The sequence below is a fragment of the Suillus subaureus genome, assembly GCF_016647635.1.
Source record: "Suillus subaureus strain MN1 chromosome Unknown BJ212scaffold_2, whole genome shotgun sequence".
In the NCBI taxonomy this organism is placed as follows: Eukaryota; Fungi; Basidiomycota; class Agaricomycetes; order Boletales; family Suillaceae; genus Suillus; species Suillus subaureus.
In genome coordinates this window covers 923846-940873 of record NW_024538558.1, presented here as the reverse complement: position 1 = coordinate 940873, position 17028 = coordinate 923846, and the positions used below count along the sequence as shown (strand labels likewise).

Below are 17028 nucleotides of genomic sequence, written 5' to 3'. Positions count from 1 at the left end.
CCACCAACACATTCACGTACCAAATCCGCTTTATATCGCCTTAAAAACTTATCCAAGGCGTCCCTTCACTTGTCGGCTTTCAATTCCGGTCGGCAAACAGTCCAGTCCAATCGGGCAGCGGAAGTCTCCGACATCTATCTTGCATTCCCAAGACCCCCAACTCACATACCTACTCCGATCGCTTCGGCGTACGCAACATCCTCATTTACGAGCTCGACACTTGTCACTGCCAATCAAGAACTCGACGACACTTGCTCTACCCTTCGTGTCTCCCCTCCATTTACAAACGAGTTCATTCTTCGCGGCCCTCCTCTCGTTGACTCGCCTTCCGACCTTGACGGAAATCCAGAACTTTCCAGCACTCCGACTCAGACATCCGGACCATTTACGTCTGCTACTGCGCTTGACTTTGACGTCAGAAGCAGTCGTAAAGATAGTGGTTCATTGAAGCGCTTCGGGTCTTTATCAAGGTTATTGCACGGTCCTTTCAACTCTCACACTTCAGACGTTTCGTCCGGTGATACCATCAGAAGTAGGAAGAGAGCATCAAGCAAAGCAACCTCGCTGTCGCTCTCTGTTCAGTCTGCATTCACAGAACCCCTCCATTCTTCCACTTCGAATCTTGTCATTGAGCCTGCAGCTGAGAACTCTTCAAACCTTTCTGAGGCCGCACTTGTCGTTTTAGCTCGCAAGGCAGCTATAACAGGTGAATCATCGTCACCAGCACCCCTTCCAATCCCACCGCCTGCCAGTAACGCCTTACATCCAGAGCAGGTCGCGAAACCGTTTCCCGTTATCGATCACGCGTGTGTTGATCCATCGGAGTTTACTGCCTCACCATCACCATTCGCTACCAGCTCACTTCTCAGCCCATCATCACGTACATCATTCATTCCACCGTCCCCTTCTTGGCTCAGTCGAAACGTACAGAACCGTGACCTATTCGACTATCGCACCATCTTTCCATCTTCAAGGATATCTCTGCTGACAGACTCGGAGCACTTAAAAGTTCCGGAGATCAGCACATATTTTACTTCTGCACTTTTTGCTCCCGATTCCCCTAGACCCTTACCCGTTCCGATACCTTTCCTTCCGGTTCCCTCACCACAACCTCTTTACGCACCCGCATCACCTTACAAGCCTGGTCTTCAGCAAGTAGTCACCGATATTTATTTGGAGACACCTGAAGTAGATCAGGACTCACTTGCAACTCCGCGTTCTATAGCAGAATCCTCTTCCAGCGATTCCGGCACTTCCAGCATAATATCAAGTTCTGCTTTCGTATCGGCGCAACCTTCACCTTCTGCGGCATTATACCATCGATTATCGACGATCAGCCGTATCAGTGCAGAACGTCATCGCCAATCAATCGCTGCCCGGAAGACTCGTCTGAGTAGCCCTGGTTCTAGACGTTTGTCATCCAAAGAGAATAGACAGTCTCTGAACCCTCTGTTCAAGGCAAGGAATGTTTCTTATTTTCTCTTAGGCATTCCGCTGATTCCGATCACCTGCATTCACAGGAGTTATCTCCATCATCGTCTTCCCGAAAACAGTTCTCACCCTCATCTAACACTCTCAATCTCAGCGTCCCGACTTCTCTTTCCCCACTTCCATCGTATGTCCACATCATACGCCACCTGAAACGCTTTGGCTGACCTTCGTTCTGATAAAGCGAGAACTCTTTCAATTTACACGCTATCTTCACTCCTTCTTCTCAAGCACAGGGCTCTGCTCCACTTGATTCGATACCTTTACCAAAGGATCTCACCACACTACTCGAAACTTTACGTCTTGAAACCAGCCCTCCTCCTAATCGTCGAATAATGGATTACACGGCGAAGAACGCTGAGCACGTAGATTTTGGTGGAGAAGTGGACTACTCTGGACACCAGTGGTTCCAGGAGCCGCCTCCAAGGCCAGAGGTACGTCCTTACCATCACCACCACCCCCAAGTCAGACACTAACGCCTTGTGCAGCCCCCGCCTGTGGTCGAACCATACATCCCAGAACAAAGCGTCATCATGCAAAACGAAGCATTCGGTTTTGCACTGGGAGCAGCACCCAACGTTCTCTACGGTCGTTACAAGCAATACGGCCAAGTAAGTCTCCTTCCCTTCCAAACCCAAACCCAATACTGACGCACAAGAACAGCTAGGCGTACTAGCGTGGTGTTCCGAATTCGGAGAACTGATCGACAGTCTGAAAGAGCTTGGGTTCCGAGGCAACATGTTCGTCACAACACGCACGCAAGCTCTCCGCACCTGCGAAGAAATCCTCAAACTCAAACTCGACATCGAGATGCAGATCATCTTGATGTACCTCTCATCGCAAGTCGCGCGGTTACGTCGCTTCCTCGATGGAGAACGCCAATGGGACGATTACCCCGTGCCCAAGTTCCCGCTGGACTATCGGCAGTATGGTCCCTCGTGATGGAACTGTGAACTTTGTACACTTTTCTATTGCTTTACTTACTTTTACTTACTCTTGATGGTTTTGGATTGTGGCATGTCTCGTTTGTTGGTTTGGCTCATGTGCATAACGTTCACATCAAGCTCCCTCATAATCGCACTTTGCATATCTCCTGTATCAGGCTCAAAGCGAATTGTACTTATAGCGAAATTGAATCATTTCATCCTCTGGCAAAGAGTCACTGACGGAAATCATGAATATTGCAAATAGTAGTCGAAGCATTGCGCTCAATTAATCTCCAGTCCAAATCAATAATAAATGAGTAGCGAGACAAACTGAATCGGAAAAATGTCCGCCTAATCACAAAGTCCCGAGGGAACTGAAGGAAGGGAAAAAAACAAATTGCGGTATGAATTAGTACTTGTATCTGAACGCTGAAATGTTTGATCGTGAGCGGTGTGATATATCAATGTGAGGGAATGGGTGGGTAAGTTACTTGTTCGTCCAATAATCCGAGGAAGCTCCACTACCTCTATCTGCAAGCGTTGACAAGTGTGCGGGTTGATAAGATGATTCACGTGGGGGACGGGGTAGAGGGTTCTGGCGAGACGGGGAATCTACCGGAGGCTCTGAAGAAGGGAACATGAAAGAGTTGGGGAGGGATCGGTAAACAGACTGATGGGAAGCCTGATGCAGCATCTGTCCATACGGAGACGAGGCAGTATAGATAATTGGGGGAGGCGCAGAAGGCATGTTGGCATAGAACACGCTCGCGGGCATAGGATGTGCTTGGAGCGGCTGAACAAGGTATGACGTGTGACTCGAACCGTGCCCAGAAGCATCTACTCTGAACTCTCCGTTGACCTGCGGTGAATCGCGACTGGACGGCGAGGCAATCACGTTGGACTCCTGGTGATTCATGCTTCTGCCCTTCCATAAGCGATCCATTTCCCATGCCTCGCGTGCGCGAAGGGCATTGATATCTGCGGCAGATGGGAGTTCGGAGGTTGGACGAATTACATTTGAGGGCAGGCGTTCGACATGTGCGATTCCAGAAATAGGATTCGGACCAGGTCGGATGGGCTTTGGGTGGTAGGAGTCGCGTGGCCGGTCATCACTCTTGCGTTGACGAGGTGGCTCGCCTTGAAGCGTAAACACCATCGGCTGACTAACACTCGTACGGGAGGTGGTGTCAAGACTACGCGCTCGCGAAGGACGTCCCGAGAGGGAGCTGGAGTCAGCTGTTTCCGGTTTTGTCCGTTTCGTTCGACCTTGACTACTACTACCCGCACGTCCCTGGTTCTCGACAGCGTCCTGAGCAGTTTTATCCTGCCTTCGCTGATCCCTCCTGCTGCTCTCACGATCCCTCGTCGAGGACCGCGACGACGGCTTTTCGACCCTCTCGCTCTCACGGTAATTCGTTGAAGACCGCGACGATGGCTTCTCTACCCTTTCCGCCCTCTCGCTCTTCTCTACAGGCTTCTCCTTTGTCCGCCTCCGGCGAGGAACGTCAGAGGAATTGACAACAGTCCATTGCTCACCCTCAGCAGTGATAGTATTATCAGACGGTGAAACCTTATCAGACGGGTTCCGCATCAACTTGAACGTCTCCGTCTTCCGGCTCGTTGTGGAGTTCGACTTGGCCACACGTACAGGTACTTCCCCATCGCCCTTCTTGACGGAAGAGTTCTCCCGTGAGGGTGCCTTGCTCGGTACCCTCTGGATTTGGGGTAATTCAGGTGGAAGGTCTGAGTGTAATTCATCGGGGTTATGAGGCGTAGGTGGGTTGACCAGGACTGATGCCCTGGACAAGGGCGAGTCATCCAACGTTGATACAATGGCGGTGGTGGCGATGGAGTAAGCATGGAATGTTTTGACCTCCGGGGGTGCCACGGGCGAGGTCAACAAGGAAGGCGCGCCCATTGACAACGAGGGAATAGACGGGGGGCGGTAATAGGTGGATGGCGGTGGTAGTGACCGAACGCTCGCAGGAGAGCGAACCGCATCAGGAACAGAAATTGAAGGTGCGGGCGCGTGGCTTTTGTGTTTGACAGGTGATGTCTTGCCACCGGGATGAACCACCGACTCCCTGCTTGGGTTCCCATCGTGATGTTGCTGCACGGGCTGTAGTAGCGGCGAAACATCTATGCGAGGCAGGTCCTCAGGTGGCAACGCAAGGCTTTGTCTAATCGGAGTAGTCCTTCCAGAACTCGGCGAATCTGGGTTTGCTATCGTTAACCGTCCAGGCGAAAATGGCACTTCCAACGAGATAGACGAGCGATGGTCGGGTATCTCGCGCTCCAATTCTGTCGAAGGACCCAGCCCATCCGTTGTCTGCAAGTCGATATCTATCCGTGGCGGCGGTACACGCTTGGATAGATCCGAGTGCTTTTTTTCCATTGACGACTTCTCTGGAGAAGGTTGTCGTTGGGAGAAAAAGGAGCGGCGAGGCTCAGAAGGCGCAGCACCCTCATCCTCTGCTCGTTCGCTGATGGTAGGTCCCACATCTTGAGTAGACTTGGTCAACATGCTGAACTTCCTCACCAGTCGACCTAGAACACTTGTTCGTCGTTCCTTCTTTGAAGAATGCGTTGATAGAGCTACAGTGGATGCATTAGGCACAGAGGTGGGAAGGAGAGCGGAGTGACGACGCGCAGATGTATCCGGCACTTGCAACGAATCCTGTCCACCGAACAGGTTGCCCAACACGGGTTTTCGGCGTTTACTGAGTTTACGGGTGATGTTCGGTTCAGATGTTTGTGTGTGTAGTGCAGATGTAGACTGCGACAATGGAGATGGGGTGACTGTCTTACGACGAGTCGGTGCAGCATTCATGCTTGACAGACGAGAACGAGAGCGAGCCTGAAGAGAGAGATAAGGTTGAATGAATTACGAGAGTAGAAGCCACTTGCCTCGGGGGGGTCAACCGAGACTGGACTTATATTTGTACCTGTATCGTACGGGGACTGGTGATGCCAGTGAGTACCCCAGGGATCAGAGGCGTCGAGTAAATCGGCGTTATCCTGTGAAGTTTTTCTGCTGCGAGGTTTACTACCTGATTCTGGGATACGAATCTGAGAGGAAGAGGGAGTTTGAAGGGAAGTGCCTGAGGGAGTGCGGCTTGGGCCAGGTAAGCGAATAGAGTCCTCTGAACGGTCGTTGAGAGTAGAAGCCATTGGTGGAAATGAAGGAGAAAAGACGGACGGAGGACGATTACCAGGATTGAGCTGAGCAGGGGGAATAAGGTGGTAGTTCTTGTACCACTTGGGACCTGTTGGATTATGCAAAGGATATTTTATCCTGTAGGATGATGTATTTGCAGCAGCCATGTCGTTCTCTTTCTTGAACCAAGCTGGTAGTTCACCCAAAGGATCTGGTATTATTGAACGAGAGACGAGAGTAGAAAAATCGTGGTCTTCGTCTGAAGTGTCGTTTGCGAGTTTTGAGTCCATGGAGACTAGAGATTGAGACGATTGTAGGTCCAGGTGTTTAAGTGCAGGTCCAGCGGCTGTAGCTGCTGCCAAGACAGCTGCGGTGGTCTTCTTTGTGGATTTTCTATTCCATAAAGACCTTCCTGATGTATTTTTTGAAGATCTTCTTGAAAGTTTACGCTGTGGTTGAGATTGTTCTTCCATGAGCTCTTCATAAGGGTTTGTTGCAACTAGACGACGGTCAAACACGCCGACGTCGCCTTGACTCTAGTACAAGGGAAAAAAGAAATTAGCGATCTCGTAACACGGGAGAACAAAGAGAACCGTGAGCCGGTCAAACTGACGACTTGGTCCTCTCAGTGAGATTATTGTACCTCTTCAAATGGTTCAAGAACACTTGAGAAGACTGGATTTCTGTAATTTGCCATGATAGACTGATGATCGAGTCTGAGTCTTGTCACTACTCCACCTCATTGGGGTCCTTATATTTATCATCCTTTCATCTTTGCGATGAGCACGCAGATCTTGATTCTTGGCAGCGGAGGCAGAGAACATGCTCTAGCATGGAAACTTGCGCAGTCTGCTATCGTAAAACATATATTCGTATGTCCTGGTAATCCAGGATCCGCTAAAAATCAAAAAACTTCAAATCTTGATCTTCCGCTCATCCACCCTTACAAGAATATCGTAGACTGGGCTGTAAACAAGAAGGTATTTTCCTATCAATTTCATCTAATACTGGTTCTCATTCAACTAGATCGATATCGTAGTACCCGGTCCAGAGGATCCTCTTGTTCTTGGCGTAGAAAAATGCTTTCGTGACGGTCATTATTTCCCTCCCGGTCATCGCCTTGCATCTACTTATCTTTTATCCAGTTGGCATACCCGTATTCGGTCCCACACAGCTAGCAGCTAGGATGGAAGGCTCCAAAGCCTTCTCCAAGGCGTTCATGCACCGTCATGCTATACCCACCGCCAAATTTAGAACATTTTCTTCTTCTCAGCTCCAGGACGCCACCAACTACGTTCAAACATGTGGTCATCCTGTCGTCTTAAAAGCCAGTGGTCTTGCAGGCGGAAAGGGCGTCCTCATTCCCTCCTCTACTGATGAGGCTCTCCAAGGTCTGCGATCCATCATGGTAGACAATGCCTTTGGATCAGCAGGTTTGTTCCTATCGTTTCTCTGCCTATAGATATAATTATACCATTTCGCAGGTGATGAGATCGTGATCGAGGAACTTCTCGAAGGTCCCGAGATCTCTGTGCTCGCGTTTTCTGATGGGTACACTATCGTACCCTTACCAGCCGCACAAGATCACAAGCGTATTGCCGAGGGGGACACCGGCCTCAATACTGGAGGCATGGGCGCCTATGCGCCTGCCCCTGTCGCAACACCTGCGATTATGGATCGTATCATGACAGAGTCTCTACGTCCTACCATCGACGGCATGCGCAAAGAAGGTATATCCCATACCTTTTCTAGCCCGTCTCCCGCTCACCCTCCTCAGGATTCCCTTTCGTCGGCCTCCTCTTTACAGGCTTCATGCTCACTGCCGATGGGCCCAAGGTCCTAGAATACAACGTACGTTTCGGGGACCCCGAAACCGAGGCACTCATGATGCTCCTGAGCGACGATGTCGATCTCGCTGCAGTCCTTATCGTGCGTCCGTCTATCATCAGCTTTTCCGAGAGGCTATTGATTCCCCTATCAAACAGGCGTGTGCAGAACGTCACCTCGATTCAGTCCAGATCAACACGCGTCCAGGCTTCTCAGTCTCTGTTATCCTCGTTTCGGGGGGATACCCCGAGAGCTATGCCAAGGGGAAGCCAATTCAAGTGGGCGAGGTCCCGTCTGGTATAGCCTTTTCTATTCGCTAATCTTGGGCGATCGATTAACCTCTTGTTTCAGATGTGGTGGTGTTCCATTGCGGAACATCGATGAGCGGAAATGATCTGGTCACATCTGGTGGCCGGGTCATGGCAGTAACATGCTCCGCACCAACCCTGGAACAAGCTCTTTCGCAAGTTTATGCGACTGTCGACAAAATCTCATTCGAGGGCAAGTTCTACAGGCGAGATATTGCACACAGGCAGGCACCTCATCCATCGGATCATAACTACAGCTGACAGATAGTAGAGCACTGACATCATCAAGTCAAGCTCCATCAGACGGCCTGACATATGCGCAGGCCGGCGTCTCAGTAGATGCCGGAAACGCGTTCGTAGAAGCCATCAAACCATATGTGCGCGCCACTAAGCGCTCCGGTGCTGATGTGGAAATAGGGGGTTTTGGAGGTATTTTTGACCTCAAAGCAACCGGCTACAAAGATCCCGTGCTGGTCAGCGGGACAGACGGCGTGGGTACGAAACTTCGTATCGCTGTCGATGCCGGTATCCACCATCTGGTCGGTGAGTGGGTCACATCTGACCTGCTAATCAAATATGTCAACTCCATCCCCAGGAATCGACCTGGTTGCGATGTCGGTCAACGACCTGCTTGTGCAGGGCGCCGAGCCGCTTTATTTCCTCGATTATTACGGATGCAGCAAACTAGATGTCGCTACTGCCGCGGACGTCATCAAGGGTATCACACAGGGCTGCCAACAAGCCGGCTGTGCTTTGATCGGTGGTGAAACGGCAGAGATGCCAGGGATGTACCAAGACGGTGAGAGCGTTCTCCGCCCACGGGATCCACCCTTCGTCATAACAAAACAAACAAACAGGCGATTACGACCTCGCAGGCTTCGCGGTCGGTGCAGTCGAGCGCAGTTCAATCCTCCCTCGGGCAGATATCATGCCAGGAGACGTCCTTCTCGGAATCGCTTCTTCTGGAATCCACTCGAATGGGTTCTCGCTCGTTCGAAAAGTCATCGAGATGATAGGCCTGTCATACTCCTCGGCATGTCCGTGGGACGATCAAAAGACTCTCGCCCTCAGTCTTCTGGAGCCCACTAGGATATACGTCAAGCAAGTTCTCCCAGCTGTACACCATGGATTTCTAAAAGGCATGTCTCACATTACAGGGGGTGGCTTTATCGAGAACATCCCCCGGGTGCTGCCAAAAGGAATGGGTGCATTCATTGATGCGTCGACTTGGCAGCTTCCCCCTGTGTTCCGGTTCCTGATGCAGCGTGGGGGAATCGCCCCTTTGGAAATGGCTCGTACGTTCAATAATGGTATCGGGTTGGTGCTTATTGTGGGGCGAGAGGATGTGGATAGGGCTGTGCAGGTCTTGCGGGGGACTGCTGACGCTGCTGTTTATCGAATTGGTGAGGTGACGGATAAAAGTGGGGTTGAGATGAGGAATTTGGAGTGTTGGAGTCCTCAATAGCAAAATGCTTGGTTATATGTACCGCTGAAGACGTAGGAAGAACAAGTGGAGCTTGACAACTCGTCTAAATATCAGTAAGTCGTTTGCCTTTTACGTTGAAGCTACATTCAAGCACATCAAGCCGCATTTGCTCGACAAACGAGACACGAAAGTGCCTTTTATTTACTTTCGTGGAACGGTGTCTCGATCATAGGTACAGTATGCATGAAAACATTGCGATATTGATACTGAATGTGAGCAAGACATGAGATGAGATGGGAGAGGGAGTCAGTGTCACAGTAGTCGAAAGTAGATGTAAATAGTATGTGTACCCCGGCAGGCAGATCAACACCAGTAGATAAACGAGACAAGAGCACAATGAGAGAAAAAAACGTACTCTTCTAGATATCAAGGGTACCGAGTGAAAAAGCTGTAATGCTGTATTGACCAGACGAAAAAAAAGACAAGTGTGAAATCATGGCAATGGATAATGTGTATGCGGAAAAGATCCAGAAACAGAAAGGAAAAAAGATATGGTAGCAAGAATAAATAAATGGAGTCGGATGAATGAACCAAGAAATATCATTAAAGTAAAGCCAAAACCCGATGATGACATAGATGTAAACATAAGTCCGTCTTACGCAGAGACAGACACCTCCTTTGCAACTTCAGGCGTGGTACCCGTCGCTGCAGCTGCGAAAGAGAGGGGCAACTTAGCAGGGGGTGGGACAGTAGCAGGCGTGCCATTAGGTTGTACGCCATTGACTCCAGCAGGTTTCGGTTCCTAAGAACCAATCAGTCCAGCACACAAAATTACTGTTAATCAAACTTTACAGCCTGGTTTTTCACAGAATTCTGTTCTGGAGATGCAGTACGAGTCGCTGGGTCTTTTGTAGTATCTTTGCGGGCAGGCGCGGGCGCTTGAAGCACTTGTGCTGCTGTCGGACCGCACGACCCATTGACGGAGCTTCTCGACGAATTCGTCGAACCGCCAAGTACAGGGAACTCATCTGCATTGGGAACCCTCTGCTTTGAGGCAGTTTTTTTCTCCGCTCGAGGCGGACCATTGGACTTCGTTCCTCTCGAGCGGCTGCCGTCCGTCGATTGAGATCGACTAGAAGCTGCAGTGCCGTTCACGCGAGGTTGGGCATCCTGTGAACAGAACATATAAACCAATCAGGGCAAACCTTGAAATCAGAAGGATAATCATACCTCTCGGACGTTCAAGTTGGCCATTTTTTCCTCAATCGTAGGGATACCGTTCGGTCCATTCCGCGCGTTATCCCTTGGACGTGGTCCCCGCCCATTAAAATGAGGGGGTTGAGTATTCGTAACGTCAGGAAGAACATGAGGGAAACGACAGTCATCGCTGAGTTTTGTATTAAATATAAAGCGATGAATAGTGAAATCAGGAGGACTCACCCATTTCTGCACCTGCCTGCAGGATAAAAGAGGCAGGCTGGTTTACGACTTCCGCCTAAGGACCCACGCCTCATACTACCCCGGCGATTGTGATTCACACCATGGCGGAACACTGGGCCGTGGCTAAAGCCCTCAGTATGAGGTGGCTTTGGCCCACCATTGGCTTCATTGAACCCATGGTGGTGGTGCGGGCCATGAGATTGATATGGTGCAGGATCTTGACGAACAGCAAATGGAGGTGCAGAAATCGGCCCATTCGGATATACTGTCTGCGGAGATTGCGGACCTGGCGCACTAGGTGGTTGGTGGGGAGGCGGAAGCGAAGGGATAGAAAGGGGAAGAGGTACATGAGATGGTGGTGGGTACGATGGTGATACAGGTGATACAGCACCATATGGTACCGGTGCAGGTCCAGCGGAGGGGCTGAACGGGACCTGGACAGGCGATATCGCTTCTGAACCAGATCTGGTGTGAACTATCGGTGGGTGTGGGGGAGTATGAACGGGACCTGCGGTAGGCGATGCGGGGTTGATATGAGGAGGGACCGAACTTGGTGGGTGATATGCAGGTGGGGGTACAGCGTAATAATTAGGGGCATAAGGTTGTTGAGTCATTGGATCGTAAGGAGCGGGATATTGTGCAGGGGGCGGCGGCGGAGCAGAATAATACGGACCAGCTTGAGGATGCGCAAAAAGACAAGAAGAACCGTAACGACAAGCAGGGAAGTATCTGCAAGGAATGAAGCGTGCCACTTCCGGCGGGGGAAGGTTTCCAAAACCTCCGTTTTCACCCATTTGCATGGGGGGCTGCGGATAATACGCAGGAGAGCCATCGGGCAATGTCGGCATAGGGGATACGCCTGGGTAATAAGCATAAGGTCCAGCGGGGACAGGATAGTAGGGCTTCGCAGGGTTAACCAGCGAATCCTGGGTGTAGCCTTGTTCTTGTGCGGGTACACCATTTGGCGCAGGCTTGTTTTGGGCATTATTGAAGAGCTCCAAGATCGCAGCATCAGATGTGTACATTTCTGGCCGACCATGCACAGATGCAAAAGAAGGATCGGCACCTGATCACACAATCGATGAGATAATCGCAATTTGACGCGTGAATTATATTACCTCGGTCGAGTAGCACCTTCACCACATCAACATGTCCGTTCTTGACTGCTTCGATGAGGGGGGTGGACCCGGTATGATCTATAAGAGAATTCCAGGTGGAGACAAAGGAATTGACATTAAGATTCTACGAGCGTGGCAGTATAAAATTAAAAATGCGAGCAACATACCTCTGATCTCGATATCGACCGAAGATGCATCATTGAGTATGCCAAGGACTGTTTCAAGGTTTCCCTCAGAGCAAGCGGTCCAGAGCTGTGAGACCATATCGCAAATCCTATAGTGAATCTAATGGATGAAGAAAAAGAACAAATAGGGCTACGCAGAATGGACCAAGGGTAGATCTGAGAAACTGAGCGAAAGGAAGAAAAGATGGCTTAGACACGTCGACCTCAACTTTGGCTTGGATCGGCTTTCGGAGTGCGCGCCCCTACAAAAAATGTAAAAAAATGCGTGTGAAAATACTGACTTGGATACGCTTACGTAATTTAAAATCAATATATTATTAATATGACGTGAGGAAATCCTGCCAATCACCTCTGATTCACCTGATCCACCGTAGGACCACTTCACGACAGGTTCGTAGAAGATCTGGCTACAATCAATAAATTATTGGGAGTACTTGGAGGATAGTCAGTCGTTCTACGCGTGAACCTACGTATGCATGTATAGTCGACTCGTGGGTCATTGATCTAGGCACCGGGTGTAACGTTCCTTTTCAGGAAGACGTGTTATCAAGTCACGATCACATGCCATACGGAAACGGGAGCCTTGCTCGAGACTTTCAATAATCACTCCAACTATGTATATGAAAAGGTTCATGCGTCCAATCCTAGTTTCTGCATTAACCTTTTGGCAGGCTCCCCTGCTTTCTCCGGCAGGTCCAGTTCACGCGACGGCGGGCGACACATCAACTCTTGTATACCTTCATGCAGGTCTTTTCCTGCACGAGACATTCAGATTAGGCATATCAGGCTCCATCTGCACCCACCTTCATAGAGAAGAGCATATATCTGTGATTACAATCGGGCAAGCGTGATCGTTTTAGCTGAAAGATAGAGTAAAGATAGGGCAGACCGCGTTACGCACCCCATTGGCAAGAGGCGCGGACACTTGCATCTCATCGATGATCTTCTTCAATCCCTTCACTGTTGTCACTCCCTCAGCTACACTACCAAGCGTCTCGATAATATCTTCCAGCGGCTCTCCTTTACCCAATCGATAGCCCACGGTGTAATTACGACTGGTCGGCGAACTACACGTAAGAAACAGGTCTCCCACACCGGCAAGCCCTAAGAACGTCAATGGTGACGCTCCGTACGCGGTTCCGATTCGCGTCATTTCCGCGAGGCCACGAGTAATGAGGCCTTGCCATTCAACTATAAGTAAGCTTCTGATTCTGATTTGGAGAATGTAACAAACCTACCGGCTCTCGTGTTATTCTCGAATCCGAGTCCATCGGCGAGGCCTGTGGCGATAGCGTAAACGTTTTTAAGGGCGCCTGCAAGTTCTAACCCTATCGGATCAGATCCAGTGTAACTGCGGGGCACCTTGAACCAGAACGCCAGGATTGGAATAGTGTAAATCTTACCACCGGAACCACGGCTGATGAAATATCTCTGACGCTTTCTTTGCTTGCGATTCTGTTAGAGATGCAACAGAAACGGAAGTCGGCTGCCTGCGAACAACTTGGGGATCTTCTCAGGAGGAGTCATGATTCATTTCAAAATCTGAACGTACTTTCCTTTGCAAACGACGGTCCAGACTACCAGAGTCACGAGTACGGAGATCAGCAGAGAAGACAACGCTTACAATAAAAGTTGCCGCGCGGGCAATCTCACTTCCGCAAGTATCAGCGATGATCTCGAGTGTTAGTGCCTGCGTGTCTGTTTCAATACCTTTGTTGACAAAAATCATCAAAGGCAAGTTTGCGCGGTCTAGGCTGTGTTGTAGTTTGATGAGTGTTTCTCTGTTGGTTCCGACCCTAAATAAACTACGAAATCGGACAGGTCCACGAGAAATTCACCTGACGCCTTGCGTTGGTATTGCAAAAAGTAAAACGTCCATCTGTTTCATCATCTCCTTGCTGGGTATCTCTGGGCCAACAACGCGAATATTCGTTGAGAATTCGTGATCTTTCAGGTAGTCTGGGTTCCGCTGATGCTTGTTAAAGTATTCCACAAAACGAGCTTCCCGAGACCACATGAATACTTCATGGTCCGAGTTTCCAAGATGGTCCGCCAAACAGCTTCCAAAATTGCCTGCTCCAAAGACGAGAATTTTTGACTTTGGGGGTGGGGTCGAGGGCAATGACAGCATGGTAAACTTCGCAATGGAGAGGGAGGTGGAGTGAGTGCTGCACCTGGAGAAAAGGGTATGACGAGAGTAGAGGACAGCACTAGCTCCTAGATATGCCTTGCTCTTGACGATGTTATTACGTCGAATGGCAATATAACGCAGCATATACAACTGACTAAGTACTTGATTCCGATACTTTGATAAAAGAATTAGTCGAGTTGCATAAGGTAACAGAGTAAGTAGTATGACACCCAAAAGGTCATGGCCCGGCCTGGTCCTAGTGCTTACATAAATTGCCGGCCGCAGCCCGTGTTTACAACTTGCCCTTCGTCCAACCAAGTCGGGCATATACCACTGACCACTGGCACTCATCATTTATATTTAATACTTTATTCTTCTCTTTATAGACACAAGTTCTTTTCAGCCGCCATGGCAATACAAGACAGAACACACGAGTTTCGTTCATGCGTCGAGTCCATACGAAACAGGTCCGCTGTACCACCTCGAACCGCTGAGGTAAAACAGAAGCTGCTTCAATCACACAGCAATGGACAAGCAAAAAGCGAATTCTCGCGCATGGCCTCTGCCATTGGCAAAGACATTAGTAGCACTACCATAAAGCTAGGAAAACTTGCGCAGCGTAAGTGTAAAGTCTCATCGTTCACTTCCCGTTTATTGACCAGCTTCTAGTCGCGAAACGGAAGACACTGTTTGACGACAGGCCAGTGGAGATTAGTGTATGCTTGCTCACCGACATGTCCGCAGTACGCTAACGTGGGTCTTCCAGGAACTTACATTTATCATCAAACAAGACATTGCAAACATAAACAGGCAAATAGCCGCTCTACAATCCTATGTTAAGCAAAGGAACGCACAAGCATCGAAATCTTCAGAGGGGAAACAGATTGAGGAACACAACCACAATGTCGTCATGATGCTGCAGAGCAAGCTGGCAAATACAAGCATGAGTTTCAAGGATGTCCTAGAAGTTAGGACACAAGTGAGCCGCTAAACCACATCACTGCAACTCAGGCTAAATGTAGTTCTAGAACATGAAAGAAAGCAAAGATCGTACAGAGCAGTTCATGTTCTCTACGGCAGCTGCAACCCACCAGGCTCCACCGAGTAAGTCACCATTGGCACATAAACAAGCTCACGACCAATGTGCCTATCAGGTTCGCTACTTCTAAACGGGAGACAGGACCCTATGGGTGACGGAAGCCGACCTAACTCCAAAGGCAAGGGCCGAGCCTTTCAAAATGAAGACGTTCTCGCATTGGACCTTGATTCAGCCGAGGAAGGCTCTACAAAGCACGGTGGCAATGCATTCATGCAAATGCAGCAAATCGAACAACAGGTGATTCGATTGAATGCTGCTCAATTGAACATTATACTGAGGGACTTCTAGGACTCGTATATCCAATCGAGATCAACAGCCATAGAATCCATCGAATCGACAATTGCAGAACTAGGACAAATATTCACTCAGCTGGCTAATATGGTTGCCGAGCAACGAGAAACAGTACAACGTATTGACGCAGACACCGTGGACATCGCGTCGAATGTGAGTGGTGCGCAGAGAGAATTACTCAAGTATTATGCGAGCATTTCGAGCAATCGCTGGCTGATGCTCAAGGTCTTTGGCGTGTTGATCGTTTTCGTGAGTTTCTCTTTTTCGAGAAATACAGGCATGCAAATTCTAAACTCTTTACTAGTTCCTTATCTTCATTCTTGTCTCGTGATTGGACGCTGAGCGCCGTTTTGTCACATATTTACTGGGACGATATTCATAACGTAATTTAATATCCAACAGCATAGCAAGGAGTCATAGAATGCTCTACAGAATGAAACTTCAGCCAACAGGGATAGCATTGACGCCAGTACCCCAATCTTTGCTTTTGGTCCGCCGTGCTTTACCAGCCTTCGCGTGTTTCTTTCCCCCGCGATGTGTCGTAGTGTCTTCCGTGTCACCGACCGTCCATGTCCGCTTTTTCTGCACCTCCTGATCGGCGCCTGATGTTGTGGAGAATCTCTTTGTTCCGTCCATCCCAGACGCTGGCTCTTCACCTTTTGACTTGGCTTTCTTCTGGAGTTGTTTTTGCTGTACAATTAAGTTGCTTAGCACCAAGTAAACTACGCTGGAAATATGGCTCACTCGCTGACTCTCCAACTCCTTGTTCCGCTGCTTCAATTTCGACAGCCTCACTTCGCTCTTGCCGCCGCCACCAGCAGTAAGTTCAACATTGATCTGGCGACCATCTAAACTGGAATGGTGGAGCTTGAGGCCCTGCTGAAGAGCATTGCGATGCTTGAATTCGAGAAAAGCGCATCCCTTGGATTTGATCGTGGGTCTTGAAGGAGGTTTATTGGTAGTTGGTTTAGGTGCTAGTAAACGGACAGTGGGTGGTGGATCTGAGCGTCGATGTTAAAACCTCCTTGTGTGCTACAGATTACTACGATGACTTACCACATGCCGCGAAGTGAGCTTGTATTGATTCTAAGGTGGTGGTATATTTAAGATTTCCTGAGGTCAAGGCGTCAGTGAACGGAGGGACTGCTCAGAATGCTCGATCATACCAAGAAACAGAATAAAACGTTGTTTTGATTTTTCAGTTTTCGACTCTGCCTGCTCAGCTTCCTCTGCATCCTCTGGAACAGTCCTGGCATCTCTCTTTGTTCTCTTAACTTTCCGCCCCCCCAACTGCCCGTCCTCTCCCTCTAGATCTCCGGTTCCTTGTGCATCTTCCGCAACTTCCCTCTTTCTCTTTTTCGTTGCCACCACCAGCCCTTTTTTCTCTCCGTCCTTCTGAACCACGACCTCTTCCCTTCCTTTTCCTTTCCCCCCAACACTCTTTTGAGCGCCTTGAACGACCTCCCCACCCTCCTCACTGCTAGCCCGACCTTCAAAAAGGTCCTGAAGTTCGAGAATAGGGACATCGTGCTCCAAGTCTTCTTGCTTTTTTGCTTTGCCTTTGCCCTCGCGGAAAGCTAAACCCTTTTTCTGGCGTTTGGTGAGCTTGGGAGTTGGGGACATATTTATATC

General features: G+C 49.5%; 8 protein-coding genes across 8 annotated transcripts; 3 read left to right on the top strand and 5 right to left on the bottom strand.

Moving 5' to 3' along the window:
- Window positions 1–1823: 1823 nt before the first annotated feature.
- BJ212DRAFT_1259786 (uncharacterized protein) lies at window positions 1824–2430 on the top strand (the record flags this gene model as incomplete). Its single annotated transcript, XM_041330054.1, has 3 exons — window positions 1824–1922; window positions 1977–2099; window positions 2152–2430. The coding sequence occupies 3 exons, from the start codon at window positions 1824–1826 to the stop codon at window positions 2428–2430; spliced, it is 501 nt and encodes a 166-aa protein (XP_041198974.1).
- Window positions 2431–3000: 570 nt separating this feature from the next.
- On the bottom strand, window positions 3001–4059 carry BJ212DRAFT_1215344 (uncharacterized protein; the record flags this gene model as incomplete). The annotated part of the gene is made up of 2 exons (XM_041329296.1): window positions 3001–3775; window positions 3839–4059. Coding segments are annotated over 2 exons (996 nt in total), but the record flags the coding sequence as incomplete, so codon positions are not given.
- Window positions 4060–5315: 1256 nt separating this feature from the next.
- BJ212DRAFT_1216316 (uncharacterized protein) lies at window positions 5316–6023 on the bottom strand (the record flags this gene model as incomplete). Its single annotated transcript, XM_041329307.1, has 1 exon — window positions 5316–6023. A coding segment is annotated over one exon (708 nt), but the record flags the coding sequence as incomplete, so codon positions are not given.
- Window positions 6024–6350: 327 nt separating this feature from the next.
- On the top strand, window positions 6351–9171 carry BJ212DRAFT_1475110 (phosphoribosylglycinamide synthetase; the record flags this gene model as incomplete). The annotated part of the gene is made up of 10 exons (XM_041339201.1): window positions 6351–6551; window positions 6598–6664; window positions 6717–7004; window positions 7056–7301; window positions 7349–7500; window positions 7557–7695; window positions 7750–7903; window positions 7975–8249; window positions 8302–8505; window positions 8564–9171. 10 exons carry the CDS (start codon window positions 6351–6353, stop codon window positions 9169–9171), a joined length of 2334 nt encoding a protein of 777 aa, XP_041198971.1.
- A 616-nt stretch (window positions 9172–9787) lies between these two features.
- Window positions 9788–11954, bottom strand: BJ212DRAFT_1475109 (uncharacterized protein; the record flags this gene model as incomplete). The annotated part of the gene is made up of 6 exons (XM_041339200.1): window positions 9788–9934; window positions 9985–10302; window positions 10363–10519; window positions 10573–11638; window positions 11691–11768; window positions 11858–11954. The coding sequence occupies 6 exons, from the start codon at window positions 11952–11954 to the stop codon at window positions 9788–9790; spliced, it is 1863 nt and encodes a 620-aa protein (XP_041198970.1).
- Window positions 11955–12228: 274 nt separating this feature from the next.
- Window positions 12229–14231, bottom strand: BJ212DRAFT_1315702 (6-phosphogluconate dehydrogenase). The gene is made up of 9 exons (XM_041334170.1): window positions 14162–14231; window positions 13714–14108; window positions 13500–13656; window positions 13428–13452; window positions 13279–13375; window positions 13114–13226; window positions 12777–13054; window positions 12679–12700; window positions 12229–12630 (listed from the first exon to the last, which is right to left on the bottom strand). Exons 2-9 carry the CDS (start codon window positions 14004–14006, stop codon window positions 12506–12508), a joined length of 1110 nt encoding a protein of 369 aa, XP_041198969.1. The 5' UTR covers window positions 14007–14108; window positions 14162–14231; the 3' UTR covers window positions 12229–12505.
- An 82-nt stretch (window positions 14232–14313) lies between these two features.
- BJ212DRAFT_293027 (t-SNARE) lies at window positions 14314–15846 on the top strand. The gene is made up of 7 exons (XM_041342845.1): window positions 14314–14625; window positions 14676–14722; window positions 14773–14985; window positions 15035–15110; window positions 15161–15342; window positions 15394–15645; window positions 15701–15846. Exons 1-7 carry the CDS (start codon window positions 14415–14417, stop codon window positions 15725–15727), a joined length of 1008 nt encoding a protein of 335 aa, XP_041198968.1. The 5' UTR covers window positions 14314–14414; the 3' UTR covers window positions 15728–15846.
- BJ212DRAFT_1258994 (uncharacterized protein) lies at window positions 15838–17019 on the bottom strand (the record flags this gene model as incomplete). Its single annotated transcript, XM_041329987.1, has 3 exons — window positions 15838–16397; window positions 16453–16509; window positions 16563–17019. The coding sequence occupies 3 exons, from the start codon at window positions 17017–17019 to the stop codon at window positions 15838–15840; spliced, it is 1074 nt and encodes a 357-aa protein (XP_041198967.1).
- Between the last annotated feature and the right edge of the window lie 9 nt (window positions 17020–17028).

What these genes read in the sequence shown, in the direction of transcription:
- BJ212DRAFT_1315702 (XM_041334170.1), bottom strand. Translation starts at nt 14,006, where the DNA reads ATGCTGTCATTGCCCTCGACCCCACCCCCAAAGTCAAAAATTCTCGTC. An exon ending in ACCGTCGTTTGCAAAGGAAA is followed by an intron (nt 13,376 to 13,427) that starts GTACGTTCAGAT and finishes AAGATCCCCAAG; the next exon opens with TTGTTCGCAGGCAGCCGACT. An exon ending in ATATGCTCTTCTCTATGAAG is followed by an intron (nt 12,631 to 12,678) that starts GTGGGTGCAGAT and finishes TGTCTCGTGCAG; the next exon opens with GAAAAGACCTGCATGAAGGT.
- BJ212DRAFT_293027 (XM_041342845.1), top strand. Translation starts at nt 14,415, where the DNA reads ATGGCAATACAAGACAGAACACACGAGTTTCGTTCATGCGTCGAGTCC. An exon ending in AACCCACCAGGCTCCACCGA is followed by an intron (nt 15,111 to 15,160) that starts GTAAGTCACCAT and finishes TGTGCCTATCAG; the next exon opens with GTTCGCTACTTCTAAACGGG. An exon ending in TGCAGCAAATCGAACAACAG is followed by an intron (nt 15,343 to 15,393) that starts GTGATTCGATTG and finishes AGGGACTTCTAG; the next exon opens with GACTCGTATATCCAATCGAG.